General features: G+C 37.6%; 1 protein-coding gene across 5 annotated transcripts in view; it reads right to left on the bottom strand.

The window, feature by feature from the left end:
* Window positions 1–27,795, bottom strand: part of CNKSR2 (connector enhancer of kinase suppressor of Ras 2) — a 205,411-nt gene that overhangs the window by 97,796 nt on the left and 79,820 nt on the right. For all 5 annotated transcript variants that reach the window (XM_041399957.1, XM_041399958.1, XM_041399955.1 and 2 more), the window contains exons 6-8: window positions 22,824–22,943; window positions 16,241–16,300; window positions 11,501–11,569 (exon numbers count right to left, since the gene is read on the bottom strand). In XM_041399957.1, coding sequence (XP_041255891.1) covers window positions 11,501–11,569; window positions 16,241–16,300; window positions 22,824–22,943 — 249 coding nt within the window. The remainder of the gene's footprint in view (window positions 1–11,500; window positions 11,570–16,240; window positions 16,301–22,823; window positions 22,944–27,795) is intronic.

Here is a 27,795-nt window from a genome sequence, read left to right as displayed (position 1 = left end):
TTCTTTCAATGTTGCCTGTAATTAGTTGCATGCACCCAGAGTACTTTGACTTATCAACACTTCAGGCTTCAACTTTTACTCACTTTTCAGCTAAAAAACCTGAAAAATTTCTAGGAGCAAAAGTGTATTCACCTTAAGAAACAGGTTTTTTTAAGACTTACATATCAAACACCATCTTGCATTTAATGAAAAAAAAATAGTGCATAAGAAAAAATCCCCAACACTGCACTTCAAATAACAAATATCAAACATAGCACGTTTTTAAGCAACTGAGAATCTGACAAGAAATTCAACAGCATCATGCTGTTAAATTACCAGACTGCTCTCCATGAACACTGGCCAGAAGAAAGGACAGTCAGCTGCTAGCCCCATGAAACAAATGTTAGTAGCAAGTATCTTCTTACCTTCCCTTTGCTGCAGATGCCTGAAAAGGCAAAAAATTAATGGAAAGCCATAGGTCTTCTGTCTCCAGAAAATATAACTGGTAAGGAAACCACAAAAGAATGTTTACAGCATGGACCACCACAGAGATGAAAGCTGTATCTGTATGCAGCAGGGGAAGCAGTGTCAGGAGAGCAGTAGATGTCTTTTCAGGTATTTATCCAGGTTCTTAAGCGAGCATGATAATAGCATCCGCTCTTGCATAATGGTTTTCTCCCAAAGAGGAGAGGTTAATAATATTGTGATTGCATAGGCTGCAATTCTAATTAAAGAGCATCTTGGCTACATTATTTAAATCAATGCAATTCTAATTCAATGTTAAAAGTCAGTTCTGTGTATCCTTAAAATGTCACTGATCATACTGCACTGTATCATTGCCCAAAGTCACAACAATACAGTTTGTATGTCAAGTACATTGAAAAAATCACATCTCTTACTTGAATAATTCCTGGTATTTCACTAAAACTTTTGCTTACTACCACCAAACCATAAAATAAGTGATTTTTAAATTAATTTTTGGCTATGTACACTAAAGATCACAATTAAGAGACTTTCCCAAGAATGAACTAAGTTAGGATCAAATTGAGAGTTGAGTGCAGAAACCACTACCTCTCTTTAAGCTGCCCTAAATACATTTCCTTGTCAGAACATGTATCTGAACCAGAGCTTAACTTTTGCAAGTACAGCAAAGTACCACCACAATTCAACAAACTTGAAAATATTAGTAATATGATTACAGAGCACCTCAGTATAGGAGGCAACCATCTGTGTTATCCATGGGGGAACTAAAGATTTGATTTATCCAAAAACAGAGAATCAGCTTTGCACTGAAGCCTAGACACTGTTTAATAGCAATGCTTACCTTTCATTCTGTACTGATACAATCAACCTTCAGCTCATAGCTACCCCATTGTTTTGCTTTTGAGTCATTGCTAGTACAACATCCTAGAACAAATAAATGAGCATATTTGTTGGAAGAGCAGACTCTAACTTTATGGGTTTGAGTATATATTTTACAGACATAAAGGTCAGTTACTAGGTACAATTTCTGAGGAAGAAAGGTCTCATTTCCCCATTTTAGGGTATGGCTCTAAAAAAATGGGGTTGGTTCCAGTTCAGATTTTTGTACCTCTGAAATTCTAAGCATTTCCCCTTGCTCGGGTACCTGCAGTGACTGGCTGTCTGCAGTGTGGCAATAATAAGGTATCTGTCTCTTCAACCAGGAGCACATATAACCAGAAAAGACAGCTACTGGCAGTTTGGAAGGTTTTCACTCAACCCTCCATCTAGTTTCAGAACATGGATCTCAGCACTATTTATCCTCAGAAGGACTAAACTCTGTCTTTCAAATACTACAAAGATGTCTCAAGCACCAAGATGTGCATAACTTCCATGGGGGCAAAGCACTGTGCTGATGGGACTATGCAAACACAAACCCCAATCATACAACAGGCAAGAAACCTTTAGGTCCTTGCACTGGGATATGGGAAATGAGGGCTCTGGTCCCAGTTCCCAGACACCACTTTTTTGTGTAATATAAATACAATACAAACTAACACACACTGCAGAGAACAGGGTCTGGAAGCCCTGTTGTGATGAGCAGGCCCCACCCTTTCTTCAGCAAGGACATAGAAATTAAACTCTTATGAACAAAGGTGCTGCCACCAGAGTCCTTGCTTGGCCTCATTTCCAAGAGTTTCTAGGGAATATATGGAGAGCCCAGGTGCTTATGCATTTCAGCAGGGCTTCTGGCAAAGTACAGTAGCTCCCCAGCCTAAGAAGAGGCATTTCAGCATCCTTGGGTGGCCTCTGGTGAATGCTAAGAAAACTCAAGTGCTGATAAATATCTAAGCAGGCAGAAAGAGCTGGTGGCAGGAGCTGGAGGCTCAGGCAGGAGTTAGGCAGACTGGGTTACTCCCTGCTTTCTCACAGATTAAGCTGCAGGATGGATCTGGATGGCTTCCCCCCTCCTCAGGGCAGAGGAAGAGCCAAGTTCTCCACATTTCATGCAGCATAAGAAATGTGCTCTTCAGGAGTGACCCTGCAGTATTAACCCCCAGCCACATTTGCCTTACAAGAACTCATTTTTGTGGCCCTGTGCTTCATCTCACCATGGGAACTTGATTTATATGTGTGTGCATTGCACAGTCTCATCCCCAAATGCTTGTCCTGGAATTACAACAATAAACATATGTAAACATACCTGCATACACATATGTAAACATACCTACATATATAATTTCTTTCAGATTAGATTTACATTGTCAAAACTTAATATTTTAGAATTATTCCAGTGAGTCAGTAATTCCAACAGTCTTTGACCTCCCCCAGCTTTTCAGTGTATAAATAAGCTATTTGAGATCCCCAGCTAAAGTGCTGGTACTGTTGAAGCAGATGTTTCTTGAGACTGAATTCATATAGGCAAAATAAATTAAGACATGTACACAGAAATGGTAAAAAAAAAAATACTTAAAGTCACTAATGACCAAGCAACCCGAAAAAAAAAAGAAAATCCAAATCCAAAATAAGCCTGTAAGTGAGCTGCAAACTTATGCAGCATCACTTAGCTAAAGGGAGGACAGGGAAATGGAGTTAAAAGAATTTGTCTTAAAAATGCAGGAATTATTTAGTCATGACAGAATTTTTCTTTTTTTTTTCCTTTTTACTTCCATTACAATAATCAACCATAGACCATGTACTCTGTTCAAGCCACTGAGTTATTTGAATCCAGTACTGAGATTTTTAAAAATAAAAATTAACATGCTCACAGTACATCTACACAAATAATAGAATTTCCCTTGCTTTATTTTTTCCTCCCATAGGAGCATGGATTTGCTTTTCTTACTGTTTTGATCTATTTTTACAACAACTATCACTGTCTTACACTTCCTCACAGTTAGCTCCTAATTTCATCAGAATAAGACAACAGATTAAGCAACAGAAGATCAGGCTGGCACCTGAAGATCAGCTGTGTCATGTACACAGCTGCTACCTGCACAAGGCACAGAAGTATTCAAAATTATTCCATCCTAACTCCTATGTGGCCCAGGCTGTGCACAACTGTAATGCCAGTTGTGTTAATATGCACAACACTGAAGACAACCCTCCTTTAGCTTTCATCACCTTTTCTACAGTGTTCAATTTTCAGCAAACTCAGTTGAAAGGAAATTATTAGCAGCAGAATAATACCTGCCTTCCTTTCCAAATACACACACCTGAACATACACCAACAGTAAGCCTTTTTAACCTCTTCTTATGAGACAAAAAGATGTATATAATCTGTATTCTGTTCTACAGGCATAAAAGATGTTAACAATAGAAAACGCTAATTCTACTTAATATCTGCTACCTGACAATAAAAAATACTGTAATTATATATTCTGAAATAACCATTTTAACTGCAGAATTTACAGTATTCTCACTATAGAGAACATATTGTTAAAATTTTAATTTAAACTGCCTGCAAATACAAATTGTACCAAGGTTTGTAGCCAGTAGCAACTACTGAGAATATGAAAATAATTTTTATCAGGAATATATGCAAAACATTTTGGCAGCCTATTGTCTTTCAATATTTATGTTGAAAATATTAATACCATTTACAGCACCACTTAGAGGATTTTTTTCTTATGGAAATTCTACCATGTGGGGGAAAAAAGCAAAACAGAAAAAAACCCTCAAAAAAATAAAACCATTAAAATACATCATCTTCCAGTGTGTTCTGTGCAGAAAGCTGAATTTATCAATTAGGTCACAAAAATACTCCACAGAATACTGCAGCAGTTTTTAGCAATTTTACATCCTCAGGAGTACTAAGTATAGCTTGTATAAAAATACTAGGCTTGGATATGGACTCAGAAACGTGGCTATTGCCAGGGGTGACACTATGAAGGCCCACCAGTGACACTCACAGAAAAAGTCAACTGGTGTCTGCAGAGGATTTCTTACTACAATTACACTGCTTTCAAAATATACTTTGGTGCCTGAAAGTCAGCCCAGGTGTGTATTCCCAAACAGTAGCTGTACAGAACAGTCTATGTCCTTAATTACAAAATAAATTTTTTCCCCCAAAAGAAAAATAATTTAAGAATTCAATATGAATGTTATCTGCTGAATCTTGTCCCTGTATGTTCATATAATCACACAAGTAAAGTACCAGGGCTCATTAGCAGTAGAGTTGTCCGTTCTGGGGTACAGCCAGGACAGAATAAAAGAAATCTGATTGTGAGTGAGCTGTAGGACATAGCAAATGGCATTTGGAGAGCAAGACCACAATCAGCTGGCAGGAAATACCTCTAGAAATACAGTGTATGGGTACTGAAGCCATGTCCCAGTCATATGAGATGATGAGCATCTCTTGTTGCGCCAACTTCTTGAAAGAACTTCCTGAAAGGACTCACAGCAATGCCAACCCTTCGGGCCTTGACTGTTCACAGCTCCACCAGTTCCACACGAATTCCACAGATGAGGCTTACCATGCCCAGCACATATTCTTGTGCACCAGACTGCAGGAGAGGGTTGGGACCAGGTGCTCTGGAGCACAGAACCAGGAGCACACTGGATGTGGGATGCCAGTGCCGGGCTACAGGACCAAATGTGCCACTCACAAAGCCAGAGGCAGTAAGGAGCAGTTTCTATAACCATTTGTGATTTACTAATGACACTGAGAGTGTACCCTTTCTGTTCTTGGGCACAGTCAACCAGGTTTAATGCTTTCATCTAAGACAACTGGGTTGACTAAATTAAAGTAGAAAAACTGACATAGTTTAGTTCTGTTGTCATCTAGGAGGAAGGTAGCTGCTGAATGGCAGCAGTGGCTTTCTGCTGCAAATGAAATTCCACTGAACGTGACACAGGTGTGTTTAAGTGTGAAAATTTAATAAGGAAAGTTATTTAAAGTTTGGCAGAAATGTGAAGCAGCATGGGCTGGCCAAAGCTTATACTGCTCTAACACAGATGTGACAATGACTTGTTTGCTGGCTGTTCTGTCCTGCCAGAGACAGAAGTGCAACTGAATGCCCACAACGGCACAACACCCTATTTACGTAAGAATGAGCCTGCGCTCATCAAAGTGGCATGTGATCCCCTAGGATCAACTGGAAAGAGATTGCATGGACAAGAGCATCCAGTATTTGTTCCCATGGGGAAATGAAAGATCATGTTCTCTCACACATTTCATTTCTGCAATACCACACTTCCCTGACATATGCAATATAAAACAATATGTTTGTGGGTAACTGCACAACTATGTATAAAAGATAACATAAATAACACCATGTAGTCTCAAGACAAATTCCATGGTAAAGAGAATTGATAAAAAATATTTTTTCTTTTGAAGGGGTCATGGCAATTTAGTTCCTTTTTCAGTACTACACAATACTCACAGAGATTGTAAAAACAGGATAAGGAATTGTACTGAAATTTTGAGAGGGTGGTTAAAGGACACACTACAATTGCCAGAAAGTATGGACCCCTTATCCTGGCAAACTACAAAGAGTTTAGGACAGAGCCCTACAGAACTTGATTACTTCCATAAAGACTTCCATGAACATTTCTGGATAGCCCTAAAAACCCTTTAAATGTAAATCACATCCACCTTTAAAACTGAATATTTGTGTCAACATTTACCAAACTTCTATAAACAGAGAAAGCCCAAGAATTCAGAGAGAATTAAAAACATGATGTGGGAGCTGTTCCTCTATATCCTCCTCCATAAAAGCACATGCATGACAGCGACTGAAGGAAATTGAACAAAAAAGCTTATGTCCCTTGAACTTTTATGATCTTGCTGCACTGTTTAGTTTTTTTTTTTCCAAGTCAAGTATCATAAGAAAATGAAAGTACTGTTTTAAATAAAGATGTTGTGAATGGAAGTTGTATATAAGGCGTCAAACATCTTATGTTAAAAGCTTTGACTGTCCTGGCTTGTCCCCTCCCTTGTACTATTGATGACTTATGTTTTAGCTTTCATATTTTCCAGATTCTCTACTGCATTAGTATATAACTCTGAGCTTCATATGAAGCGTTAGCAGGTCCTCTTCAGTTTAGTCAGACAAAACAATCCTTTTCCAGCCTGAGAACCAAGGACACCGTTGCAGCTTCAGGCCCAAAAGGTATAAACATCAATGAACTGAGGAGAGCAGTCTGGAAGGATGGGACTTCATAACCTGAAGTAATTGGACAACTCACCCCAGTATGTAAATGGACCAAAACTTATAAAAGTGTGAAAAGTCATGACCCATCATCCATCTTGGGCGTAGCCTCGGCCAGGCTCTTGTCTGCCCAAGGTGTATCCTTTGAAGGCCTTTTAATAAATACCTACTACTTTATTCCTTTAACACTGTCTAGCCTCTGTTCCAGGTAGCTTCTCAAGGCATCACTGTTCCAGCCCACTCTGCACTAAGCCTCTTTAGAAACACTGCTTCATTAAAAGCCAAGTTAACAAAGCCATAAATTAAATACCTGTGCTCACAAAAGCCTAGCTGGATCTGAAACAGTGCAGAAAAAAATAAACAAATATTTGCAACATAATTTTTGTACGTAGAGGTGTTTTGTTTGATTGTCCTCCCAAAATAAGAAGCCATCTACTGCAAACTCCATTTTGGGTGCATACACTCCAGAGATTCACATGCACCCCAAGTTCAGAATTTCCTAGGAGCTGCAATTTACCAACTCCCAAAAAAAATCCTAAGACATTCTGTAGAAGTTGAACTTTCCTCACTAATTGTACAGTAAAACTTAAAAATCTGTTCTTCCATTTTCCTAAACAAAGATTTAATTTAGGATGAGTATCTAGAAAGACATCATATCCTTAAATGTACACTCTTCCAACAAAGCAAGGTATGATCTTGTCAAAGTACCTGTCATGTTTCAGAGGAATTTTAGCAAAATCTCCTCTAAGTTTTTGTACTGTAAATATAAAAAGAGTTCCTGTAAGTCAACTATCCAGTGTGCCAAACCAAAGTCTTGGTTTGGCACACTGGAGTTTCCACAGTAAGAAATCTGCTGTATAAAAGCCAAGTGTTATCTACTACAAGATGCCAAAAAACCAATTCCAACTACCAGCTTCTACATGCAACAGACTGATAACTGACCACTCACCTACTTTTTCCCATCATCAATATTTACGTGACTTCTGATGAGTTTTAGTCAACAAACAGAAATTTTGGGAATCCACAAGTCTATCAGGTCATATCAAATGTGTATTCAATCCATAAGTCATATCATACTGGTATTCAAAGTATATGCATTGTGCCAAATATGCCTCCAAAATAAAGAAACTATTACACAACAACAGACTGTTAATCAAGAACGCTATAGCATCCTGAGTCTGTACATCCCTGTTTTCTGCTTGGAGTATTTTTTCTACTGTTTTATCACTGATGCAACCAGAAAGAATACTGTGGAGAGTACTAACTCATTTAAGCAATAATATAGTGTCCTGCACTTTTAGTTGGTTAAAGAAAAGACTATCTTGAGCCAAAAGAAGCTTTTGAATTATATATGGGCAGAAACATGAGTACTGCAGTACAGTGCAAATTCTGAAATATCCAAATGAGGAAGGTGTTTTTGCTTGTTTGTTTACATTGGAAATCTTTTAGACACCCAGGCTTTTAAAAAAAGATTAAGGATGAAATTCACAGGGAATTTTAGAAGACATTGTCTAAATCCTCTGAATTTTAATAAAAGAGTCACAGAATCACAGAATCATTTGGGTTGGAAGGACCTTAAAGATCACCTAGTGTCAAACCCCCTGCCATGGGCAGAGACATCCCCTTCAAAGCCCTGTCCAACCGGGCCTTGAACATTTCCAGGGATAGGGCATCTACAGCTTCTCTTTTCCAGTCCTTTACAAGCCACCCAGCAAAGAACTTCTTCCTAACATCTAATATGAACTTGCCCTCTTTCAGTTTAAAGGTATTCCCCTTGGCCTATCAATAAAGGCCCTTGTAAAAAGTCCCTCTCCAGCTCTCTTGCAGCCCCTTGGGAAGGTTCTACAAAATCTCCCCAAAGCCTTTTCTTCTCTAGGCTGAACAACCCCAACTCATTCAGCCTGTTCTCATAGGAGAGGTGTTCCAGCCCTGGGATCATCTTTGTGATGTCCTCTGGACTTGGATCTAACAGGTCCATGACTTTCTCATATTGGAGGGAGTTACAGAGCTACTGAAGAACAGATCTGTCCTGTAAGGCAAAACTGACACAGAAGATCCACATAGCTATTTAACCTCAAGAAACCACTATTTAAAAACCAATTTTCTGAACAGTAACTTTTCACTGACTTTAGGCCTAATCAATTTTTTTTAAATTTAGAAGATTCCAACAGTCCAAATATCCTGCCAGCAACAAGTGGACTAATCCTGTTATGCATGTTTTATATTGAATAGCAAACAATCAAAATAATCACTTGAAATTTTTTTATTTCACTGCCAAATGAAATACTACAAAGTTTAAGCATCACTACAAGCAGAGGATGTCAACAGATAACTTAAAACTATTTGACACCCAGTATTAGGACATGCATAATGAAAATCAGTATAAATCACTTAACCATTCTCCTACTTTGTCATGCTACTTATTTGAAAGCCAGTGGGCTTTCTGAAAAAGCAGCCTTTTCATAGTTATTACAGTGTGACTCTTGTAAAAAGTATCATCTAACAAGTTGGATTTTAAAACCAATTGTATGGAACTTCTCTTCCTCATATTTGTATTTACTCTCTGAAATATAAAGTAAAAAAGATAGACATGAACTTCAATTTGACAGATAAATACACTGAAATAAGTGAATAAATTTTTTTAAAAGGGACTTTAAAAGAAATTAAAGATTTTTTTTTTTTAACATTTTGCGTCCTCGTTTACAAGATATGACCTTAATAGAAGCTACATTTCAATAACACTTCCCTACAGCTTTAGAATTAGGTATTTTAAAAAATCAGATATTTAAAAAATTTAATCAGTTATTTCTATGGTCAGTACTAGTGATATAAGTACAATGAATTACATATGATATGTATATATGTATATGTATATGTATGATAAATTACAGGCAGCAAGTTGTCCTGTATCTGCTGCTGGTGAGTAGTATATCAAGTGTGAAAAAAATCAATAAACAGTAAAAACAAAATGTAGTATCTTCAGAATTATTTACCTCCTAAGCAAGACTCAGTATAAGGAATAACACCTCTTTCCAGAAAAACAGATTCCTAGAACTGGATAGTAAATTCCTCACGACAGGGGCTGGAGTACAAAAGGATTTACTTAGATTTGTATCAAATTCTGCAGAATCTATAGAAAAAATGAAATATTTGGGCTTTTTAAAATTGTAGAGTGAATGTAGTGTACTTTTGCAAAGGTAACATGGGAGGTACTATCAGATTTCTAAGAAAATCGTAGTTGACTTTCACTGTGGAAAATTAACACTAGAACACAAGAAAATTATTTGTATACATCGCATCAATGGTGACAACTATTTCAATTATATTGTTGATATAACAAAGAAAAGCATAAGTAAATGTGTGGTTTAGTCTATTACTATATATATATTCACCATTTAAACTAAGTTTATCTTAGCTCTCTGTGGTCCTTTTCCCTAGAAATACAACTACTTTTCTCTGTGCCTCTGAAAATACTTCACTTTTGCAAAAGCCAAGACACTCAAATCCTGCGTTAAATATTCCATCCATGTAGGTAAGAAAGCTCATCTTAAGGCTAGTCAAAACATTGCTGGTAGTGTTAGGGTTAAGAAGCTGTTCTTTCCATCAAATAAATGCAGTGTAGATGTGCTAAGAAAACCAGAATAAATACCTAGCCAATTGGAAATTTTCAAGTTGACAAGGCAACTTTACAGCACCATCAGAAATTTTCGGGAAAAATAGCTAGCTAGTACTGAATGTTTAATGATGTGCTTATTCAGATGTGTATGCATTTTAATAGCCAAAATAAGAATGCTCTAGAATGTTTTTCAAATTAAATTGATGTCATAAGCTCCCTTAGTGCAGAAAACCAGAGAAATTAGTCATCAACTGTACATGAAAAGTAATCATAGGATTCAACACTTATAAAGAAGCTGTATGGCCAAAACAGTATTACAATTCACCCTGACCTGCTCAGATTTATCAATTTACATTGCATAGCTCTAAAGATAGCTTCTCATCTATTAAGGGCAACATATGTACAATTTATTTGATTTCAAACTTAACTGGAAGGTATAGTGAAATACCCTAATCTGTGCAGAGGAGCTGACATGATGTAAAGCTGGAAGTGGAGCCCCATATGGAATGGCAAAACACAACTTTGAACAAATGGCTGCTGCACTAATACCATATATTGACTTTCACTACTCTCAAGAAACTTCATACTTTGGAAAAAGAATAGCTGCTTTCTATATTGTAAGTCCACCTTTTCTCTTAAAAAGCCTTCCCTTAGAAATGGTAAATTAATTTTAACAGTTCATTAATCCTAAATAAAATCACCAGGCATTAACAAGTATCTGTTCCCACAAAGGGCAATTTGCATGGTATTAGTTTTCTTGACTATCATATCTGAAAGGTTTGTTTAATTTTAAGTTCCAAATTTAAAACCTGTCTTTAAATTAGGTCAACCACCCTATGTACCCCTATGGGAATTTCACATGCTTGTTTTCTTAAAAATCACACTCTACATTTTCCAGTATGTTTGGAAAGCAGTAAGTTTTCCAGTGTCCAGGAAGCATTCTTGACATTAAACCCACAAGGGCACAGTATTTCCAACTCCCTACATCCCTTCAACCCAAAATCTCCATTACACTTAAACCAACTTGTGCATGGGCAAGCAGAAAACAGCCTAACAGATCTCCCAAGCTACAGATATTTAGCCTAACTTAATATTTCCTGTAATTCTCAGATGATCAGGTTTTAGCTAAAGACTTAAAAACTGTGTGGTTTCAAAAGAGAAAAGGAAAATTTAGATGTTAGAAGAAATAATGACTTATAAAAACACATTTTTCTACACAATTCTTCTCTACACATGCTAATGTGCCCCGACACCTCTATCTCCAATTGACACAGAACATAGTTATACATACCACAGTTTGGTGGTTAACTTGAATCACTTCATCCCCAGCATGGATTTTCTTGCACCGATCTGCAGGTGACTGAATTTAAAATAAAAGAGATGATCAAGAATACAGGTCTTACCGGTCATCATCTCTCTTTCAGCAGTATCATTGCTAAGCTATGTAAATCAGGTTAGATTGATAGACATTCTACTGTGAAATAAAGAATTAAAGAAATATTTAATAAATCAGTTCGTTCTTGTTGGAGAAAAATGATATGCACTATTCTACACAATAAAATCACATGTTAAGAAAGGTATGAATATATATGATAACTGAGTCCTAAGGATTTCTTTTGAATTTCATTCTGACAAAAGAAGGTTTTAATCTGTCGGATGTATCTTAAGTCTCAAAGCCCAGTTTCTGGCTGACTTTTGAACCTATCAAGATTAGCCAACAATTCTTCATAAACAAGTTTCATAAAATAGTCTTTTTATTCTACAACATTTCAATATGTTGCAGAGAGCTTTAGCAAATTACTGTTCTGCAAAGAGCACACAAGAGGAGAAGATTGGGTTAGGTACAACTTAGGAAGAGCAAGTAAGTTAATGGTAACTGTGGTTTTGGAACACTATTAGGGTGAAAGAAATGCAACTATCATCAGAATCCTACTATGATAACACTTTCAAAAAAGCAAAGTAGTTTTGTACTTTGCTTTTGCCTTAGAAAAATTCTCAGTGAGAACAATAAGAAAAAAAAACCCAAATAAAAATAAAAACCACAACAAAAACTGCCTCTTTCATTAAAGTGAAAGGCCCATGTACTTTCCCTTCTCTCTTTACAGTAGACCAATTGTTTTCTGAGGGGAGTAGCTCTAAGTTCAAAGGAAAATAAATTCCTTCAGATTTTCAGACTCACACCTCAATTTTTCTCACAATAGTGTGGCTGCCAAAAGGCACTTAATTGACTCCACAGTAGAAGGTGAGGCTGACAGTTTGAAAAAAGAACCCAAAGGAAACATGTTGCTCAGGAGCAGATTTCCAAAAAAACTGCCACAAATTTTATGTTAAGGAGTGAAATTAATTTAATTTTCAGGTGAGATAGCAGGTCATCTAAAGAAAATGCTCCAAGCCTGAAATGTGGACTTTTACCCTATGTAATACATCCCCATTCAAAACACATGTCCCACAGCTAAGCCATGACTTTCTAGTTCAATTGCACATAATTCATGGCCTAAGTTAAGGACAGCACGCAAATGAAAGACATCCAAGAGACATGAGAGGCTGAAAGAAGGGTCACTCATGACTCATCCTAGCAGACATTGCACAGAACATCCTAAATCAAACAGGGCTGGTAATATCATTTTACTTTATATAAAGTACACCAGCACTGATATTTTGGCACTGTTTAAGCAATAAAGGTATTGGCTGAGTGACCTGGGGAAAAATTTTAGCACTGGTGATTATGTCCTAATGATCTGTCTTCTGTCTGCCATTTCACTACTCACACTTACTCATTCATACCTCTAAAATCTTTATAATCCTCCTATGTACTACAGCTGTTTTAGCTCAGATGTAGTTACACCTAAGAGTTTTAAAATGCAAATGCAAGTGAATTCTGTGTCATTACCCTTGAACTCTTCAGGACTTTATAATTATACATCCTTTGCTTTACAGTGTATTCAGCATTTGCAGCTTAAATCTTGAGAAAACAGGTCAAATTTGCCAAGACATTAAAACATGGTCTGAGAATCTTCAAACTGGAAAAGTCAATGTTAAAAAATGCCTCATTGCAATTATGCCTCAAACACAAGGTGAGGTAAAAAAAAAAACCTTAGAAAGATATGTCAAGGCTGTGGTCTTAGGAAGGGGTTGTCACTCCTGTTTCTTATTGCTTTTTCCTCTCCAGTAAAAAACCAGAATTGCTTGTAAAACAGTATCTTTTATCATGGCTATTGAGGAAAACAGAGGAGAATCAATACGGTCTTTCTTTTTTAGATGTGTATGCTGACCATTAAGCACAGAATCCACTCATGAAGTCCTATCAGGAGGAATAAAGTGTGCCACACCACAACTGTGTCCTCATTAGCTGGTAATTCGGTTCAACAGGGAGCTGAAGAGATGGATCAACATCAATAAGTAAAAGCTATCCAGAATCTGCTTAGATTTATGCTTTAGAATAGATTTAGTTTTGTCCTTTAGGCTAAATGTCTTTTTCCTATTCCCCTGGAATACCCACACTGTCTGAAAGTCCAGTATAGAGGCCCTGGAGCACAACTGCTGCATGCCCACAGTGGAAATTTCGGTAGTATTTCTTCTGAAAACCTTTCTTCCCTGCGATCTAAGGGCACCATGCAAAGCAAACCAGACCACAGTAAGTGGTGACACTGGGAGCTCCCCCTTCAAAGCCACATTCCTGCTGGAGATGCACTGCATGCTATTACTTTAGAAAAATGCTATTTTTAATTGGAAAACCAAAGGACAAATGGTCTTATTTGAAGGACACATCCAGTTGGTGAATTGAAAGAATCTCTCCAACATGGTCTAGATGGGCTACTCAACAAGGAACCTAAAATATTTTGTTGGACCAAATCACCCTTTAGATTGTTACTTCCAAACAAAAGACAGAAGACATGAACTGGAAAGCTGAGCTTGCTCTAATGCTACAGGGCCACCAGAGAGAAACCCTTACAGGGCAGTGACCTGTAAGAACACTGCCCTCTCTCAGTCCAAGCTTCAGAGCTCAGCTGCTTTGATCTACAGGGCTAATGTGTTGGGGGAGATGACTCCTAATGCCAAACAGCAAGATCCAAACTCTAACGGGCTTTGCAGCTGGACGTCAAACACCTCAAATGCCAGACAGAAAAAGCAGAACTGTCATTACAAAACTACTCTCTCACATTAATGTGGAGAGCACTACCATGATACATGTTCTTCTCCAGGATCATTCAGACAGAAAATTCCACCACTGTCTCACATGGAAGAGAAGACTTGGAAATTAAAAGGACACAAATTTGTGTTGAAATGCAAGAGAATTTTGATTCTTGTTTCCTATAAGTTAAACTGCACTGCAAAGAGTAAATGTGTTAAGGCCAGCAGGTCAGATCACATGTGCACCACTGTGATCTCATTCTGGACATGCTGCTTAGATCTTTCTCCTCCCATCTACCAAAATCAAAACTCTTTGTGTGTGTGTGTTAAAGAAAGCAGCTAGAACCTGTGTTCTTAAAAGCAGGAGACACCCTTCCTTCTCTAAAGCACTACTCATTTTCACAATTTAACACACAGCAGCTTTTCCCCTTGATAACAGAGTGCAGTTTCTTGGTCTGCTCTGAGCACCTCCAGGACGTCACAGTGAGTGAAAGAGTCAGTAACAACAGCAGAAGAGTCATCATGACTGAAGCTTCCTGACATAGCTTTAAATTATATTCATGAATCACAAAAGATAAGGGTTTTGAGGGAACGCATTAGGATTTTATTTTTATCTTTGCCCCTGGGAAATTAAATCCATTAGCAAGTTATGGAAAGAAACTGTTCCTTCTTTAATTTAAGAGATTCAACTGTAAAAATTGTTCTCTTTATTTCATGTATTTTCCAGATTAAGTTCCACTGTAGTTCTGTTTGGTTTGTTTAGTTTTGCTAATTTCACTAATGATGTCTGTAGCTGTAGGCCTGACTATCTAGAATTTTTATTTTCCTTGAAATTCCTTACTTTTTTTTTAATTCCAAGACAGGTCACATTCACACAAATTCTACAACAGGTATTATCTATTGGTTATGACCCATGGATATTCTGCCCACAGCAGAAAAAAAAAAGGAAAAGGCTATCAGATTGCAGCTCCTATGAAAGGATGAAAATAATATTCTTATTTTATTGAGATGTTAACAGAACCTCACTGCAGATCAGATGCAGCAGCTGTAAATGTCATGTAGGTAGTTTGCACTTCCCACAGGATGACACAGTAGCATGATAAAACAAACATTTCTGACAGCTTCATTTTAAGAAAAAGCCGTCAAAATCTTGCAAAGGAATTGCCTCAACCATTATGGAATAGTTCAGTGTTGTTTAGTGATTGTTCCACATTAATTGAAGACCATGGATAGAAGCATTTCCTCCAAAATTATAATTTTGCTCAACTCGTAACAGACAGCCAGTTCCCTAAATACAGTGTACAAGGGAAGGAGGTTGTATTTCAAAGGCTTTTGAAACGTAGTCTTGTTATGTTTTACCTGCTCTTTAATGCCTTCAGTGAGAATTAGTACCCTGGTAATAAGTGTTCCTTTCCATAGGCATTACTCAGAAATTCATGCAGAAATACATGGTTATTTGTCAATGTGAAGGGATGTCCATTTCCATGCACTCATTTATTAAAAGATGAAGCTTGATAGATGGAAAATATAAAAGCTGTTTGTCTAATACTGCAGCAAACTTCAGCATAACAGCCTAAATATAATGTAGACATTTATCTTTTATTCACAGAGCAAAGTAACTCCAAGACAGCTGCTTCCTGTCTGGATCAACTAGAGCATTTTAGGTGTCTTGCAAGAACAAATCAAGACTGATTCTCTTGGTCCTTAACTGGGAACAACTCTTTCAATTCTGAGGTAAACAAGCACAAGCATCTCTGCTGTCCAACATGCCATTGTTCCTTAACAGCCAACCAGCACAAGTTTGCAAGCAAAATGTAGTGTACAGCAAAGGGAAAGCATTAACCACAGGTAAGGTCAGAAAGGCTTCCAGGTCTGAACATACAGTATTAACAATACTTACATTTTCTGTTGTCCCAGTAATTACATGAAGACCATCATATGTTGACTTAATGTACATACCCTAAGAAAAAGACATTATGGGAAAGAATTTTTAACGTGTTTCACAAACCATCACCATCCAAACAAAACTTGCATATCTCTTAAAGAATCTCTCTTTTCTTTTTGTTTTCTTTAAGATATGTGGACTTTAAGGCATGCCATGAGGAATTTGTCTCTGCATAAGAAAGTGCTTTCTTATACATTTGAAGAACAGCCCAAATCATTTTGGCCTTAATAAGCAACAGAAAACTAAAATGTTTATCACAGTTACATCCATAAATACTCCCAGCTTTTAGTACACTTCCGCTACAAATAGAACAATGCCTTCCAAAAAGCCCCAGAATTACAAATTGCCTTAGCATGATCAATATGCCTATTTTGCTTTGAAAATTACATTGAGTTTTAAAAGATCTGGAGTCTTCAGTAAGCAACACTGCAAACTCAACTTTCAAACAGCTAACCAGTGCTTGGAATTGTGCCTGCAAAGTGGCTGTAAGACCTTCTCAATAGCATCACTCATCCCAATGAACACTTCAGCTACAAAAGTCGATGATGAAAAATTCAACATCAACTTTGTTAGCTATTCCACTTATTTTAAAAAAATATGAAAAAGGAGGGATAGCTTGTGAACAGACAGAAGTTCCTGCATGGGTAGTCCAAGATAGTGTCTCAAATATGCCTTTCCACCAAGCGTCAATTCAAACATTTTAACAACATCCACTATGACACTGAGAGAAGGAAAAAGGAGAGATAACTGGCATATACTGAGCATTCAATAATTTCTGAGGAATCTCCTTTCCCTCAACCACTTTGCAGAAAGCAGGTAAAGATTGAGCACCTGAGTAAACATCCTCTCCATAACCTACTTTTTCTCTTTTTAATCTAAGAGTGCCACAGAGAAGTCTGTCCCTAGCTGAGGAGCCCAGTGCACTCACTGGTGAGCAGGTATGGTAAAGAGGCAAAAAAGACATATTGAATATTGTGTTGGACAAATCTACATTGGGACCAGAACTGGCAGACATTTTGGTAGCAGATATGAGGGAGTTCACCTAAATTAACAAAGTGGATAATATCCTCAGCAAAACAAGCCAGGGACTTCCTGAGTTTCTCTGGATAGGGGCTCAAAAGTGAACTCCTATTTTGTTCTGCACAATTAAATAGTGTTAATTGCATCAAACCCAGTTATCATGTTCAGCTGCCACAGCTAGAAGGTAAAACAATCCAGAACCTATTAAATAATACATGGTCAGAAACCCCCTGACATTATCCTTCAACTTCCAGCTCCTCTATGTTCCTTCAGCAATTTGTCCATTGACTGGCTCCATCACACAGATTTTGCTTAACTCAAATATAGAATGGCTTTTTCATACATTTATCCTCACAACACCCCTGTGAGGTAGGGAAACTGATAATATGCACACATCTTAACAATCATATACAGATATCTTACAGGAAGCATAATGAGCCACACAAGAGGCTGAAATATGTTGGTATTTGTTCCTTGGTACACACACCTACCCTCAAACCACCACTAATGGGGACCTCAATCCCTCTCAGGATCCCCATCTAAGTCACTGGGCCACACACCCTGCAACATGGCAAGAGCTAAAAGCACAGTGACCACGGTGACTGGAACTTTTGAGTCAGGTGCCCAGACAGAGCAATTTCTGAAGAAAGCCACATCTTTATTTTTATGCACAGTGAGTTACTGCTTTCAACCTTAAACATGAGAGTGAAAGCTGAGGGAAAAGTCTCACACTTTATGTTTACAAAGTGCTTAGTTTTGTGCAAAGCATTGTTCCAAAGGATAGGAAGTTCATCCAAGAGTGCTACCATTCCAGAGGACAATTCACATCCAATCTAGTCTGTTCAATAAATTTAAAAGACTTTGAAAATGCAAAAGAGGAGAAAGAACTTTGGCAGAATATTCTTTAAAGTCCAGGATCAAGATTTTGCACACATTAAGAAAAAGAGGGAAGAAGGAAACTGAAAAACACTCACCCTAGATTGTATTTATTCCACATGTGCAAAATTAATGTTATATTTGTACCATGTCACATTAATTTTACAAGAGCCAACATAATTCTTGATATAAAGCAGCTTTTAAATGAGGAGAGGTAACATTTTGCAACACAAAAATGAGGCACTTTCACCCATGTTTCTTCACTCCTATTTTTAAGTGAACTATATATGGGAAATGGTACAGAGAACAGAAGAGAACATTTCTGGCTTACATTTGTTTGATCTGGAATGGAAATAAGAATACCACAGACATTTACAAGTTTTCCTCTCTCTGCCTCCTTGTGGCTGCACAATATCAATAGTACTTTTAGCAATCAAGAATACAGGGGAGATCAGTGTGTGCTCTGTCCATTTGCACTGAAGGAAATTGGTAGATACAGTCTTAGGTATTCAAAGACAAGTCCCTAAGAATTTACAAGAATCAGTTACACCAGATAAAAGGAAAGATAATTCAGTTTATATGACTAAAATAATCACAGAATTACCAACCTAGAAATCAGGAATAAATGTATACCTAGATAAAAAAATTAGTAACTCATGCTTAATTACATGAGAGATTGTCCTGATCAGTTATGGGTAGAGCTCTAATTTCAAACCAATTATTACAATTTATTTTGGTGATTAAGGGTTAGAAAAGAGACCTTTTCTGCTTTTTTTTCTTTTCCCCCCTTTTCTTTGTTTTTGTTTATATTTTTTTCAAGAATGAAAACAGATTGTGATATATTTTTAACATATTTTGCGTATATAAATATATAACATATTTCTCAATATTTTATGCAATCCTGAATGGAAAAGGAAAGAAGATACTAATTTCATTTTATCACACATGTAACTGAATTTTTTACTTTCACTCCACTTTTATGGAGTTCTCCAAAGTTGCACATGCCTCTTTAACCCCAAACAGCCCTCAGAATGCTGTTCGTAACTCTTTCCCAGCTCTTCCAGTATTTCAAACTAAAAATTCAGGAGAAATATCAGGAATAGTAGTACACTGGAATGCTGGAAAGGGAGTAGGGAGTACGCTTTAATCAGCTGCCAGACCCTGCTGCACCAATGACTTGTATTTTATGACCAATTTTTTACATGACAAGCTTCTTTTGTGTTTGCTTCAGCAGACAAAAAGGAGCCCCAAATAATGACCCTCATATTCTGATGAATTTATCTTTGCATTTCTGAACCCCTGAAATCATATCACAGTCACTTACCTGACTGGGATTAAAATGATTATATGAACACAAAACAACTGAAATTCAACATTAACCTTGGCTACAGATCTCTGATGTTCTTTCTATATTAAAAATAAAAATAAAGTAGAAAGTGACTGTTGCAGAGAAACTACCCAAGAATAACTTGGTTTTCTGCTTTTTGTCTAAATATACTCACTGTTTTCAGTCAAGCAGCAACATTTTAAAGTCTGTTTATAGTAAAACATACTACCTAAGCTAGTCAATTTTGTCTCTTTGTATATCAGTAATGTAAAAACATACAAAATTAAATTCTGCTTACTGACATAGATGAAGGAACTTGCAAGTCCATAAAGAAAAAAAATGAAAAAAAGGAAGGATTACACATGTGGGCATGTTGGTGATTGCAAAGCTCACCACATTAATCCATTTTAAGGCTTTTTAAATAACTTTCTCCCACAAATTCCTTTCACCTTTACTGCACAGCCACTGCAGGTTACAGCTCTTCCCCCAGCAGCACTCACTGGAGAACATGAATGCTGCCAGTCACAAGAGAGAAGCATAGAGGGAAAAGAAAACAGGAAAAAAAAACAAACAAGAACACCAATACTAAACCCCACCCATAACATTGCTTTATCCAGTACACAAGAGGTTCTCCACATCACACCCTAACAGCATTCTCTGCTTGACAGGTTTAGTTGCTTGAAAGGTTATTTAGTCACAGATGTTAGCTAGTTTTAATATCTATGAGACATGGTAACGCATTGACTTGTTTCTTCTGCGTTCAGGTATCAGTCTGAAAATTTACATTTACCTCTGACAAATACTTACGTTTCCACATGAAAAGACCAAACACAGTGAAGAAACTATTTGTGCTGATTAAAATATCCTGATCATGCCAATCTTCTTTAAGTTGTAAAAGCTTCAAGCATTTTCTTAATTCCATCATATATTTACCACGAGTTTAGGGAAACAGCATTGTTTTCCAACCTTTTAACTTCCTTCTCATGTCCTTTGCTTTTTCTCTCCCAGATTTACTTTAGCCTCTTATCTATTGAATTTGAGATGGTAGATATTCTGTTTAAGATAGGTGACAAAAAAATCTTCCCAGTTAGCAGCCATCCTTGTCTTTTTTTCTTCTGCCTGAAGTCCTTCCATTTTTATACAACATTTTATTTAGTGATTGGTAAAGCCAGCACAGAACTGTCATGTGGGTCAGAAATCTACAAGAAAGTTGACAATAAACCATTTTTCCACCTCCATCATTGCACAAATCCTGGAAGAAGGTCCAGAAATAATTGAGCTTCACACTTATCCCAGCATTTCTTGTGTGCAGAATATATTCACAACTCCAAGCTCCACCATCAGTTCTTAAACTGACACCCTCAGCACTCAGTGGGGCAGGTATTAGTTTCAAAAGCAAACATAAGCCCAAGAACCCAAAATCACATAAATCACCAAGAAGCACACGGCACAGGTGATCTGTTGGCCAGACTGGCATGGTTCCGAAGGGAAGAGGACGATTTTCACTCTCCTGGTGTGAATCCACATCCTTGGTGCCTGCTCTGGGAGCTCACAATCTACAGGAGAGGCACAATGCCCAGGCAACACAATAGTGGCATGCAGGCAAGGATGAGGGGGGAAAAAAACATGACTGTGTCAAAATGGCATTGTATCCTTCTAAAACTTGTATACTGCATGGTTGCTATTTTCCTTTGTTAAAAAAACACTTATAATTATTTTTTATGACAATGGCATCAAGACCCTGCTAAACTGGTTCACAAATGCACAAAAAGAAAAAGCTCTGCCTTGAAGAGCTTCCAGTTTAAACAGACAAGACAGACAGAGGGTATAAAACAGAGGCACAGAGAGGGAAAGAGATTCTCTCATCAGCTACCCAGCAGGAACAGACCCATGAAACACACTCTTAGTTACAAAAATACCATTCAACATTTCTCAGTCCCTAGGAGTTCATACCAACCTACACGCAGACTTAAATGTAGTGGGAAAAAAGAAAATAAAAAAAACAAAACAGTCACAAGACAAAGAAAAAAAAAATCAAGTTCATATAAAAATGGACAGCACTCATAAAAAGGTGACCAAGAGAAAGAAGATTTTCTCATTACAATAGAAGAAAGGGTTTCAAAAGGTTGACTGCAGTGGTGGAAGAGTTAAAATTACAGGGGAAAGGGAGGGAAAGAGAGGGAGCAGAGAATCCATGAGAAGCTGAAATCCTGAAGGACAAGTTTAAAATGGATTCAGAGATAAAAAAGAAAGCCAGAAGAGGAAGGGAAAACAAACTGCAGACTAAAACAAAGGATGGGGCCATATTTACTCATCCACGCTTTTGGGGTTTTTCTCATATTTTAATTGCAATTTTCCAAAAGAATGGAAAATTAATTTTAGAGTACAATTGCTCAAAATAACTTGGCATACCAACTTTGCCAAGAAAAACAAATCAACCCAAAACCCAGCAACAACCAACCACTCACAAACCAAAATATTCTCCAAAACTACAACAACCAGACAACTTCAAAAACCTGCTGCAAAGAGTATGGCAGTCCTCCTTCAAGACTATTCAAGAATAAGGAATGAGAATAAGCTTGGGCAGAAGTTGCAAAAGCTATTTCTCTAGACCAAAAAAATTTAAACTGTATTCTGACCACCTTCTTTTTTACCTCCAAAAATTATGGAAATAGATATTAATGATGTAAAGTCATACATCTGGAATTGTGTTGGTTTTTTCCATGCAGTGGGTGTTGGATACTTGAGTAAACAAGAGATCAATGGTCAGCTCTTGAACAACAAACACAGGATGGCTGCATTAAGAGCCTTCACAAGCACCTGATTAAGAATGCAGAATTCTTGCAGTAAAATTCGATGAGTTACTTATCAGCAGTGCTATGAAGCCCTGGAATAACTTATAAAATAGCTTTGTATCCCCAAGATACTATGAAACATTTTCCAGAATCTGACAGGTTTTGTGCATAAGCCCACGCAAACTTCTTGCTTGAGTTGATCTCAGTAATTTAAGTCCCTTCTGACTTCAACATCCTAGAACAATCTGAACCATTTTTCAGAAGCTGGTATAAATGGCAAGAATTTCTTACTCATTTCTCCCTGTTCACTAAACTCTGCATACTTCAGTCAGCTTTACAAAATTCTTTCCTGTTGGCCCAGCTGCATGAGAAACCAAACTAGCATGAAGAATCAAACTGTTTTCAAACTTTAAAACAGGAAAGGCTAAAATGTCCTATTCATTTTCATATATACAACTTATTCAAAAGCCATCACTTTCTCATCCTGGATGATGGGTTTGATTAACTGCGTACTTCTTACCAGCCCTTCACTTGGCTTGATGTTTGTAAGCTGGATCACCTCGAGATGGGCAGACTGGGAAACCAGTGGATCAGAAGAGAGCGAGATAATGTGATCACAGACGCCAGAGAGAGTTTTACACTAGGAAAGAAAAAAGAAAAGAAAATGTCACAATATGCATGCCATTGCTAACTATTTGAATGTCAATACACAGGTGAAATCACCATATTTTCCAAGTACATACAAGGCAGAGGGGGAAAGGCCTCAGGCAGCAATACAATACAAAATACAAAATCTGTGATGACCCTGAACTAACAGCACCAGACCAGGGAAAAACAGGAGGCCAATGCTTCTGTATCTCAGCAGAGACAAAGAGGAGCTCCCACGCTCTGTCAGGAATAGATGCCCTGCTCAGGCACACAGGGAATGTGTGGTGAGCCCCAAACCCCACCCTACCCACATCTTTTGCAAAGACAGTAAGTGTCTCAAAGCCCACTAATTTCCATTGAATGAGCAGCTGTTCAGCACAGATAAAAATCAGACTCTTGATGATGACAGGTAACTCCCATTAACTCTGAAGCTGATTCTGTACTGATAAAACATGCTAACTGTCTTTGTACTGTACTTCCCGTGTTCTACAGCTGCCAAACATGATTTACTATTGCAGACATGAAGATCACAATAAAACACCACTTTACAATGAGATAACTCTTAAACCAGTTATTGCTGGCAGCCTCTGCAGCAAGACAGAAAAAATTTCTAAAAGGGCTGAGACTGTGAAATTGGTACTGTTGCATCTCCTGATCTCTCACTCCCTGAACAACCTCTTCTCAGAAGCAGGAAAGCAGTGAGGCTTTCCTATCATTCTCTGTAAGAAAGTGATTTTTGAGAGTTTCAATGTTTTCCAGGAAATCCCCTTTCAGCAACTTTAAATGGTTTCTCTATTCAGATTTCAAATGCATCTTTTGTCAGCAAATTCAGGGATTAGGAGATTCTTCTGGTCCCAAAACTGTGGACATCTCCAAAAGCAATTAAGAACCAGCTTAACTCCTCTGAAATTCTGAAGATGAAAGCTAACCAGTCTCCTCAAATGACTGAAACACAACTGCACACAACAGTTGCTCCAATCAATCTTCCAAGATTCCAAAGTATAGTTCTTACAGTAAAAAAACCTGCAACAAATCTGCTACGGAAATGTAATGTAAAACCGGATATAACGTCCTGCCAAATCATCCTAATTCCAAATTGCAAACTACAAATATCTTATGTAAAAAGGAAAACTTTTAAAAAGTGATTAAAAACAAACAAACAAAAAAAACACCCAAAAAATAAAACCCAAAAGCAAAAAGAGTAAAACTAAAACAAAACAAAACTAAAAAAAAAAAAAGAAAAACCAAAGGGGAAAAAAACCTCAAAAAACCCCAAAACAAACTAACAAATACCCCAAAAACCCAATCAATGAAAGTGACATCTTAATCCTGTTACAGACCAGTACTCTCTTCTCCTCTTTAAAGTATTTTTAAAAAGTTGAAAGTTTAGGCTTATGTAAAAATTGCTTATTTTATTGAGCAATAATATTTCAGGGTGAATAAGAAAATCAGAATCAAATGGAAAATATAACAAAAATTATATTACCAAGGTGACCTTTTTCCAGAAAAAATACTACCTTCAACCATAGTCACATACACCACTCTCCTACTTTTTCATGATGCAGAATCATTACTGAACAGAGGACATCAAGAAATACATAAAATGAGGTTAAGAATGGCTTGTGCTTTACCTGAAGTACAAAAAAAGTGAAAAAGTGAACTTTATTGAAATTTGGGCTTCTTTAATGGCTTTTGGACACATGAAAATTGCTTTGAGCAGACATTTTTAAAGGGTAAAATTATATTAAACTACATAATCAAAATGAAAGCTTAGATTTCTGTTAATTTGTGTTTTTAAATACACTGTTGGCATGTTATTTCTACTTACATCTTGGAATGGTACTGACAATTATTGAAAAATTGCTTAAAAATTACAGAGCACTCGGCTATTTCTGCAAAGTGAAGAGACTCACTATATAAATTATTCTCTGCAGATGAAAATTGAGTTTTTCATATCTGTTTAGACTTGTATTCATTCACCTATTCTTCCTATTAATCTCCTCTAAACCCATTAAATGTATGGAGTTCTGAGCAATTTCAGAGAAACTTCTGTTTATAGTGAATTAATTTTTTTCTCCAATTTTCAACTGTTGCATTGCAGATAGATGCCAAAACACACAGAAAAGGAGCGTTCCTACCACCTAAGACAAGGTATGACATTTCATAGATGTGGTTCCTCATTAAGAAACATGTTCCCAGCTGCCTTGACAGATGATGGGGAAAGGAGAGGAGCTGGGCAAGTCCAGATGTGGCATGGAGCAGAAGCCTAAGCTGAAATGCATTAAACAGCCCTGTGGAGCAGCTGCACCTCTGCCCCCATGAGAGGGGTACAGAGAGTCTATACAGTGATGCCTATGTTGATCAGCATTCCAGTACAGTTAATTGACTGCAATCATAAAACAAGGTGGTGTGAATATTCCTCAAGGGGAGCTCTGGGAATACTGGGTGCCAAAATCTCCAACTTGCTAGAATAAAAAAATCTGCCATATGCTTCCATGCATTTCTAAAAGACTACTGTCTTTTAGTCTCACAGCTTTCTTAGATATTCCCACTGCAGTCCAACATTAATTAATTATAGGGATAATGCAGCACATTATCCCTATAAACTATTATAAATTTAAATATTTTCATTAAATATTTCTTGATTACAGCTGAACTGTAAGTAGGATCATGTATCTATTTGGTGTATGTTTCACTCTCAAGCTGCATTAAGGGACATACAGGTTGGATATTAGGAAAAAGGTTTTTAAGGAAAGAGTGATGAAGTACTAGAATGGCCTGCCTGGGGAAATGGTGCAGTCACTATCTCTGAATGTGTTTAAAAAACGACTGGATGTGGCACTCAGTGCCATGGTTTAGCTGAGGTGTTAGGGCATGGGTTGGACTTGATGATCTTTAAGGTCTCTTCCAACCTAGTCATTCTGTGAATCCTGTGAAGACAAATTTTCACTAACACGGAACTTGTCCATAGAGAGCCAGGACAGCAAGGAGCACAAACTTACACAGCAGGTATTCTCTGCCCACTGCAGAGAGAGGTATGTAGGCCCTCACTGAAAACATATCTGAAGGCTGACACAGGCAAAATTACGCATTTTTCCTTGCCCTTACTCTCAGGAATCTCTCATTCACAGTTCACGTTGATAACATGCTAATGAGTGCAAATTGGCGCACAAACGACTGGTCACCAGGAAGGTGCTTCCTCCCCTTTAGGCATCCGTATGGAAAAAGACCTTGGACCCATTCAGTGAATTAGGGCCTTCCAAGGCAAAGATGTTGCCACATGGCAAAGCACTCAAACATTGCATTTCTTCTACTCATTTTGTTCCTAACGATTTCTGAACTCATTATTTTTCAGCAGAATTATTCAGGACAATCTGTATCACAGACACGTATTTTAGTTCCACTAAAATCAGATGGTAGTCACCTTTCCTCTCAAATTGTCACTGCCTTTGGAGGCTTTATAAAACGACACCTCTGATTATGAAAACACTGTTAATGAGATCAGGATCCTTTATCCTTTGTAAGTGTTGATTGCCTGCTGCAATGCACTATTAGTTACAGTAAGACACACAGGAAGCTGAGGATCCAATTGCTCCCACAAAAATCAGCAGGCATTAAAAATCCCCAGCCTTTTTCAACCTGCACTCAGCTCCCAGTGTGCAAGGTTTCTGCACACAGGGAAAGGATTTGTCCAGGCCAAAAAAAAAAAAGCAAGCTACAAAAGATTAACTGAGAGAAACCAACAGATAATTACATCTTCTCCTTTTGTCACATGGTCCCTGTTCTCACTATGAGCCTTAAACCAATGATTTCAGTTCTCTTTTGCAGTAACTCATCACTGCACTTCAGTAATAAATTCTCCTCTCTATTCAAATGACACACCTATAATTGCAGATTGAAACTACACCACAGTCTTTATGTGCAAAGCTAAATGATTCAAAGGAGAACAAAGATATCACCACACAGCACCTCGTTGTTTGGTAGAAATTCAAAGGGAAACATTATTTTTCCCTCAGTAGGCAACTTCTTTATGCCTCAGAGCATGAAGAATGACAGATAATACTTAGTTTCTACCTGTATTTTTGGACTGTAAGGTACGAATTTCTAACAGCTTTTCCACAATTGCTCCTTCTTTCAGCCAGGGGGATGGGGAGCTAAAGGTGACTGAATTAGATTTGCATCTGCTTCGATTCTCTGCGGCTACTTCAGTTTGTGCTGGGAAGATGTCTGTGTTCTGCATCAGAGTGAAGTACCTACGGACACAGCCTCGGGGGCCTTTCCTCAACCTGTCCACCCATTGTCTCTTCAGCCCAGGCAGCTCTAGGGTCACCAAGCATTTCTGCTCAAGCAAACAGACTTAGGTTTGTCCCTGTCCTTCCTTTTACCCAGGCTAGTAGCCAAGTTAAAATCTGTCTTGCCAGGTATTTGCAATACTGAAACATGCTGGCTTAAACATGCTCCCAGGGCTGAGGACAAGAGGAGCACCAGCCTCCCTCATCAGCACCCTCACCTATGGCACTGGAGTGAGGAACCAGGAAATCATATGGACTTTCAAGACTAACAGTAAGAAAAAATGTCCGGGAAATGTTAAGCTTAGCCTGTTAGTTTAGTTAGTAACAGCTGTCCAAGATGAATGAAGTCTAATTAATTAACTTAAGCCAAACCAAATAATTATTAACCAATTAATTTTAGTCCAAAACAATTGTTATATTGTGCAGAACACATCATTAACTTCAGCAATCTTAAAACCAAGTGGGCCTGAACATGGAGCATACATGAAGTTTACACAGTGAACTACATCTGCTTTTGGCTGCAAAAAGAGAAGCTTCTATTAAACTGAAGCT

This window comes from Onychostruthus taczanowskii, unplaced genomic scaffold, assembly GCF_017590055.1.
Source record: "Onychostruthus taczanowskii isolate IOZ18803 unplaced genomic scaffold, ASM1759005v1 scaffold17, whole genome shotgun sequence".
NCBI lineage: Eukaryota > Metazoa > Chordata > Aves > Passeriformes > Passeridae > Onychostruthus > Onychostruthus taczanowskii.
The sequence above is the reverse complement of the archived record's forward strand: the minus strand, read 5'-3'. Positions and strand labels throughout refer to the sequence as shown.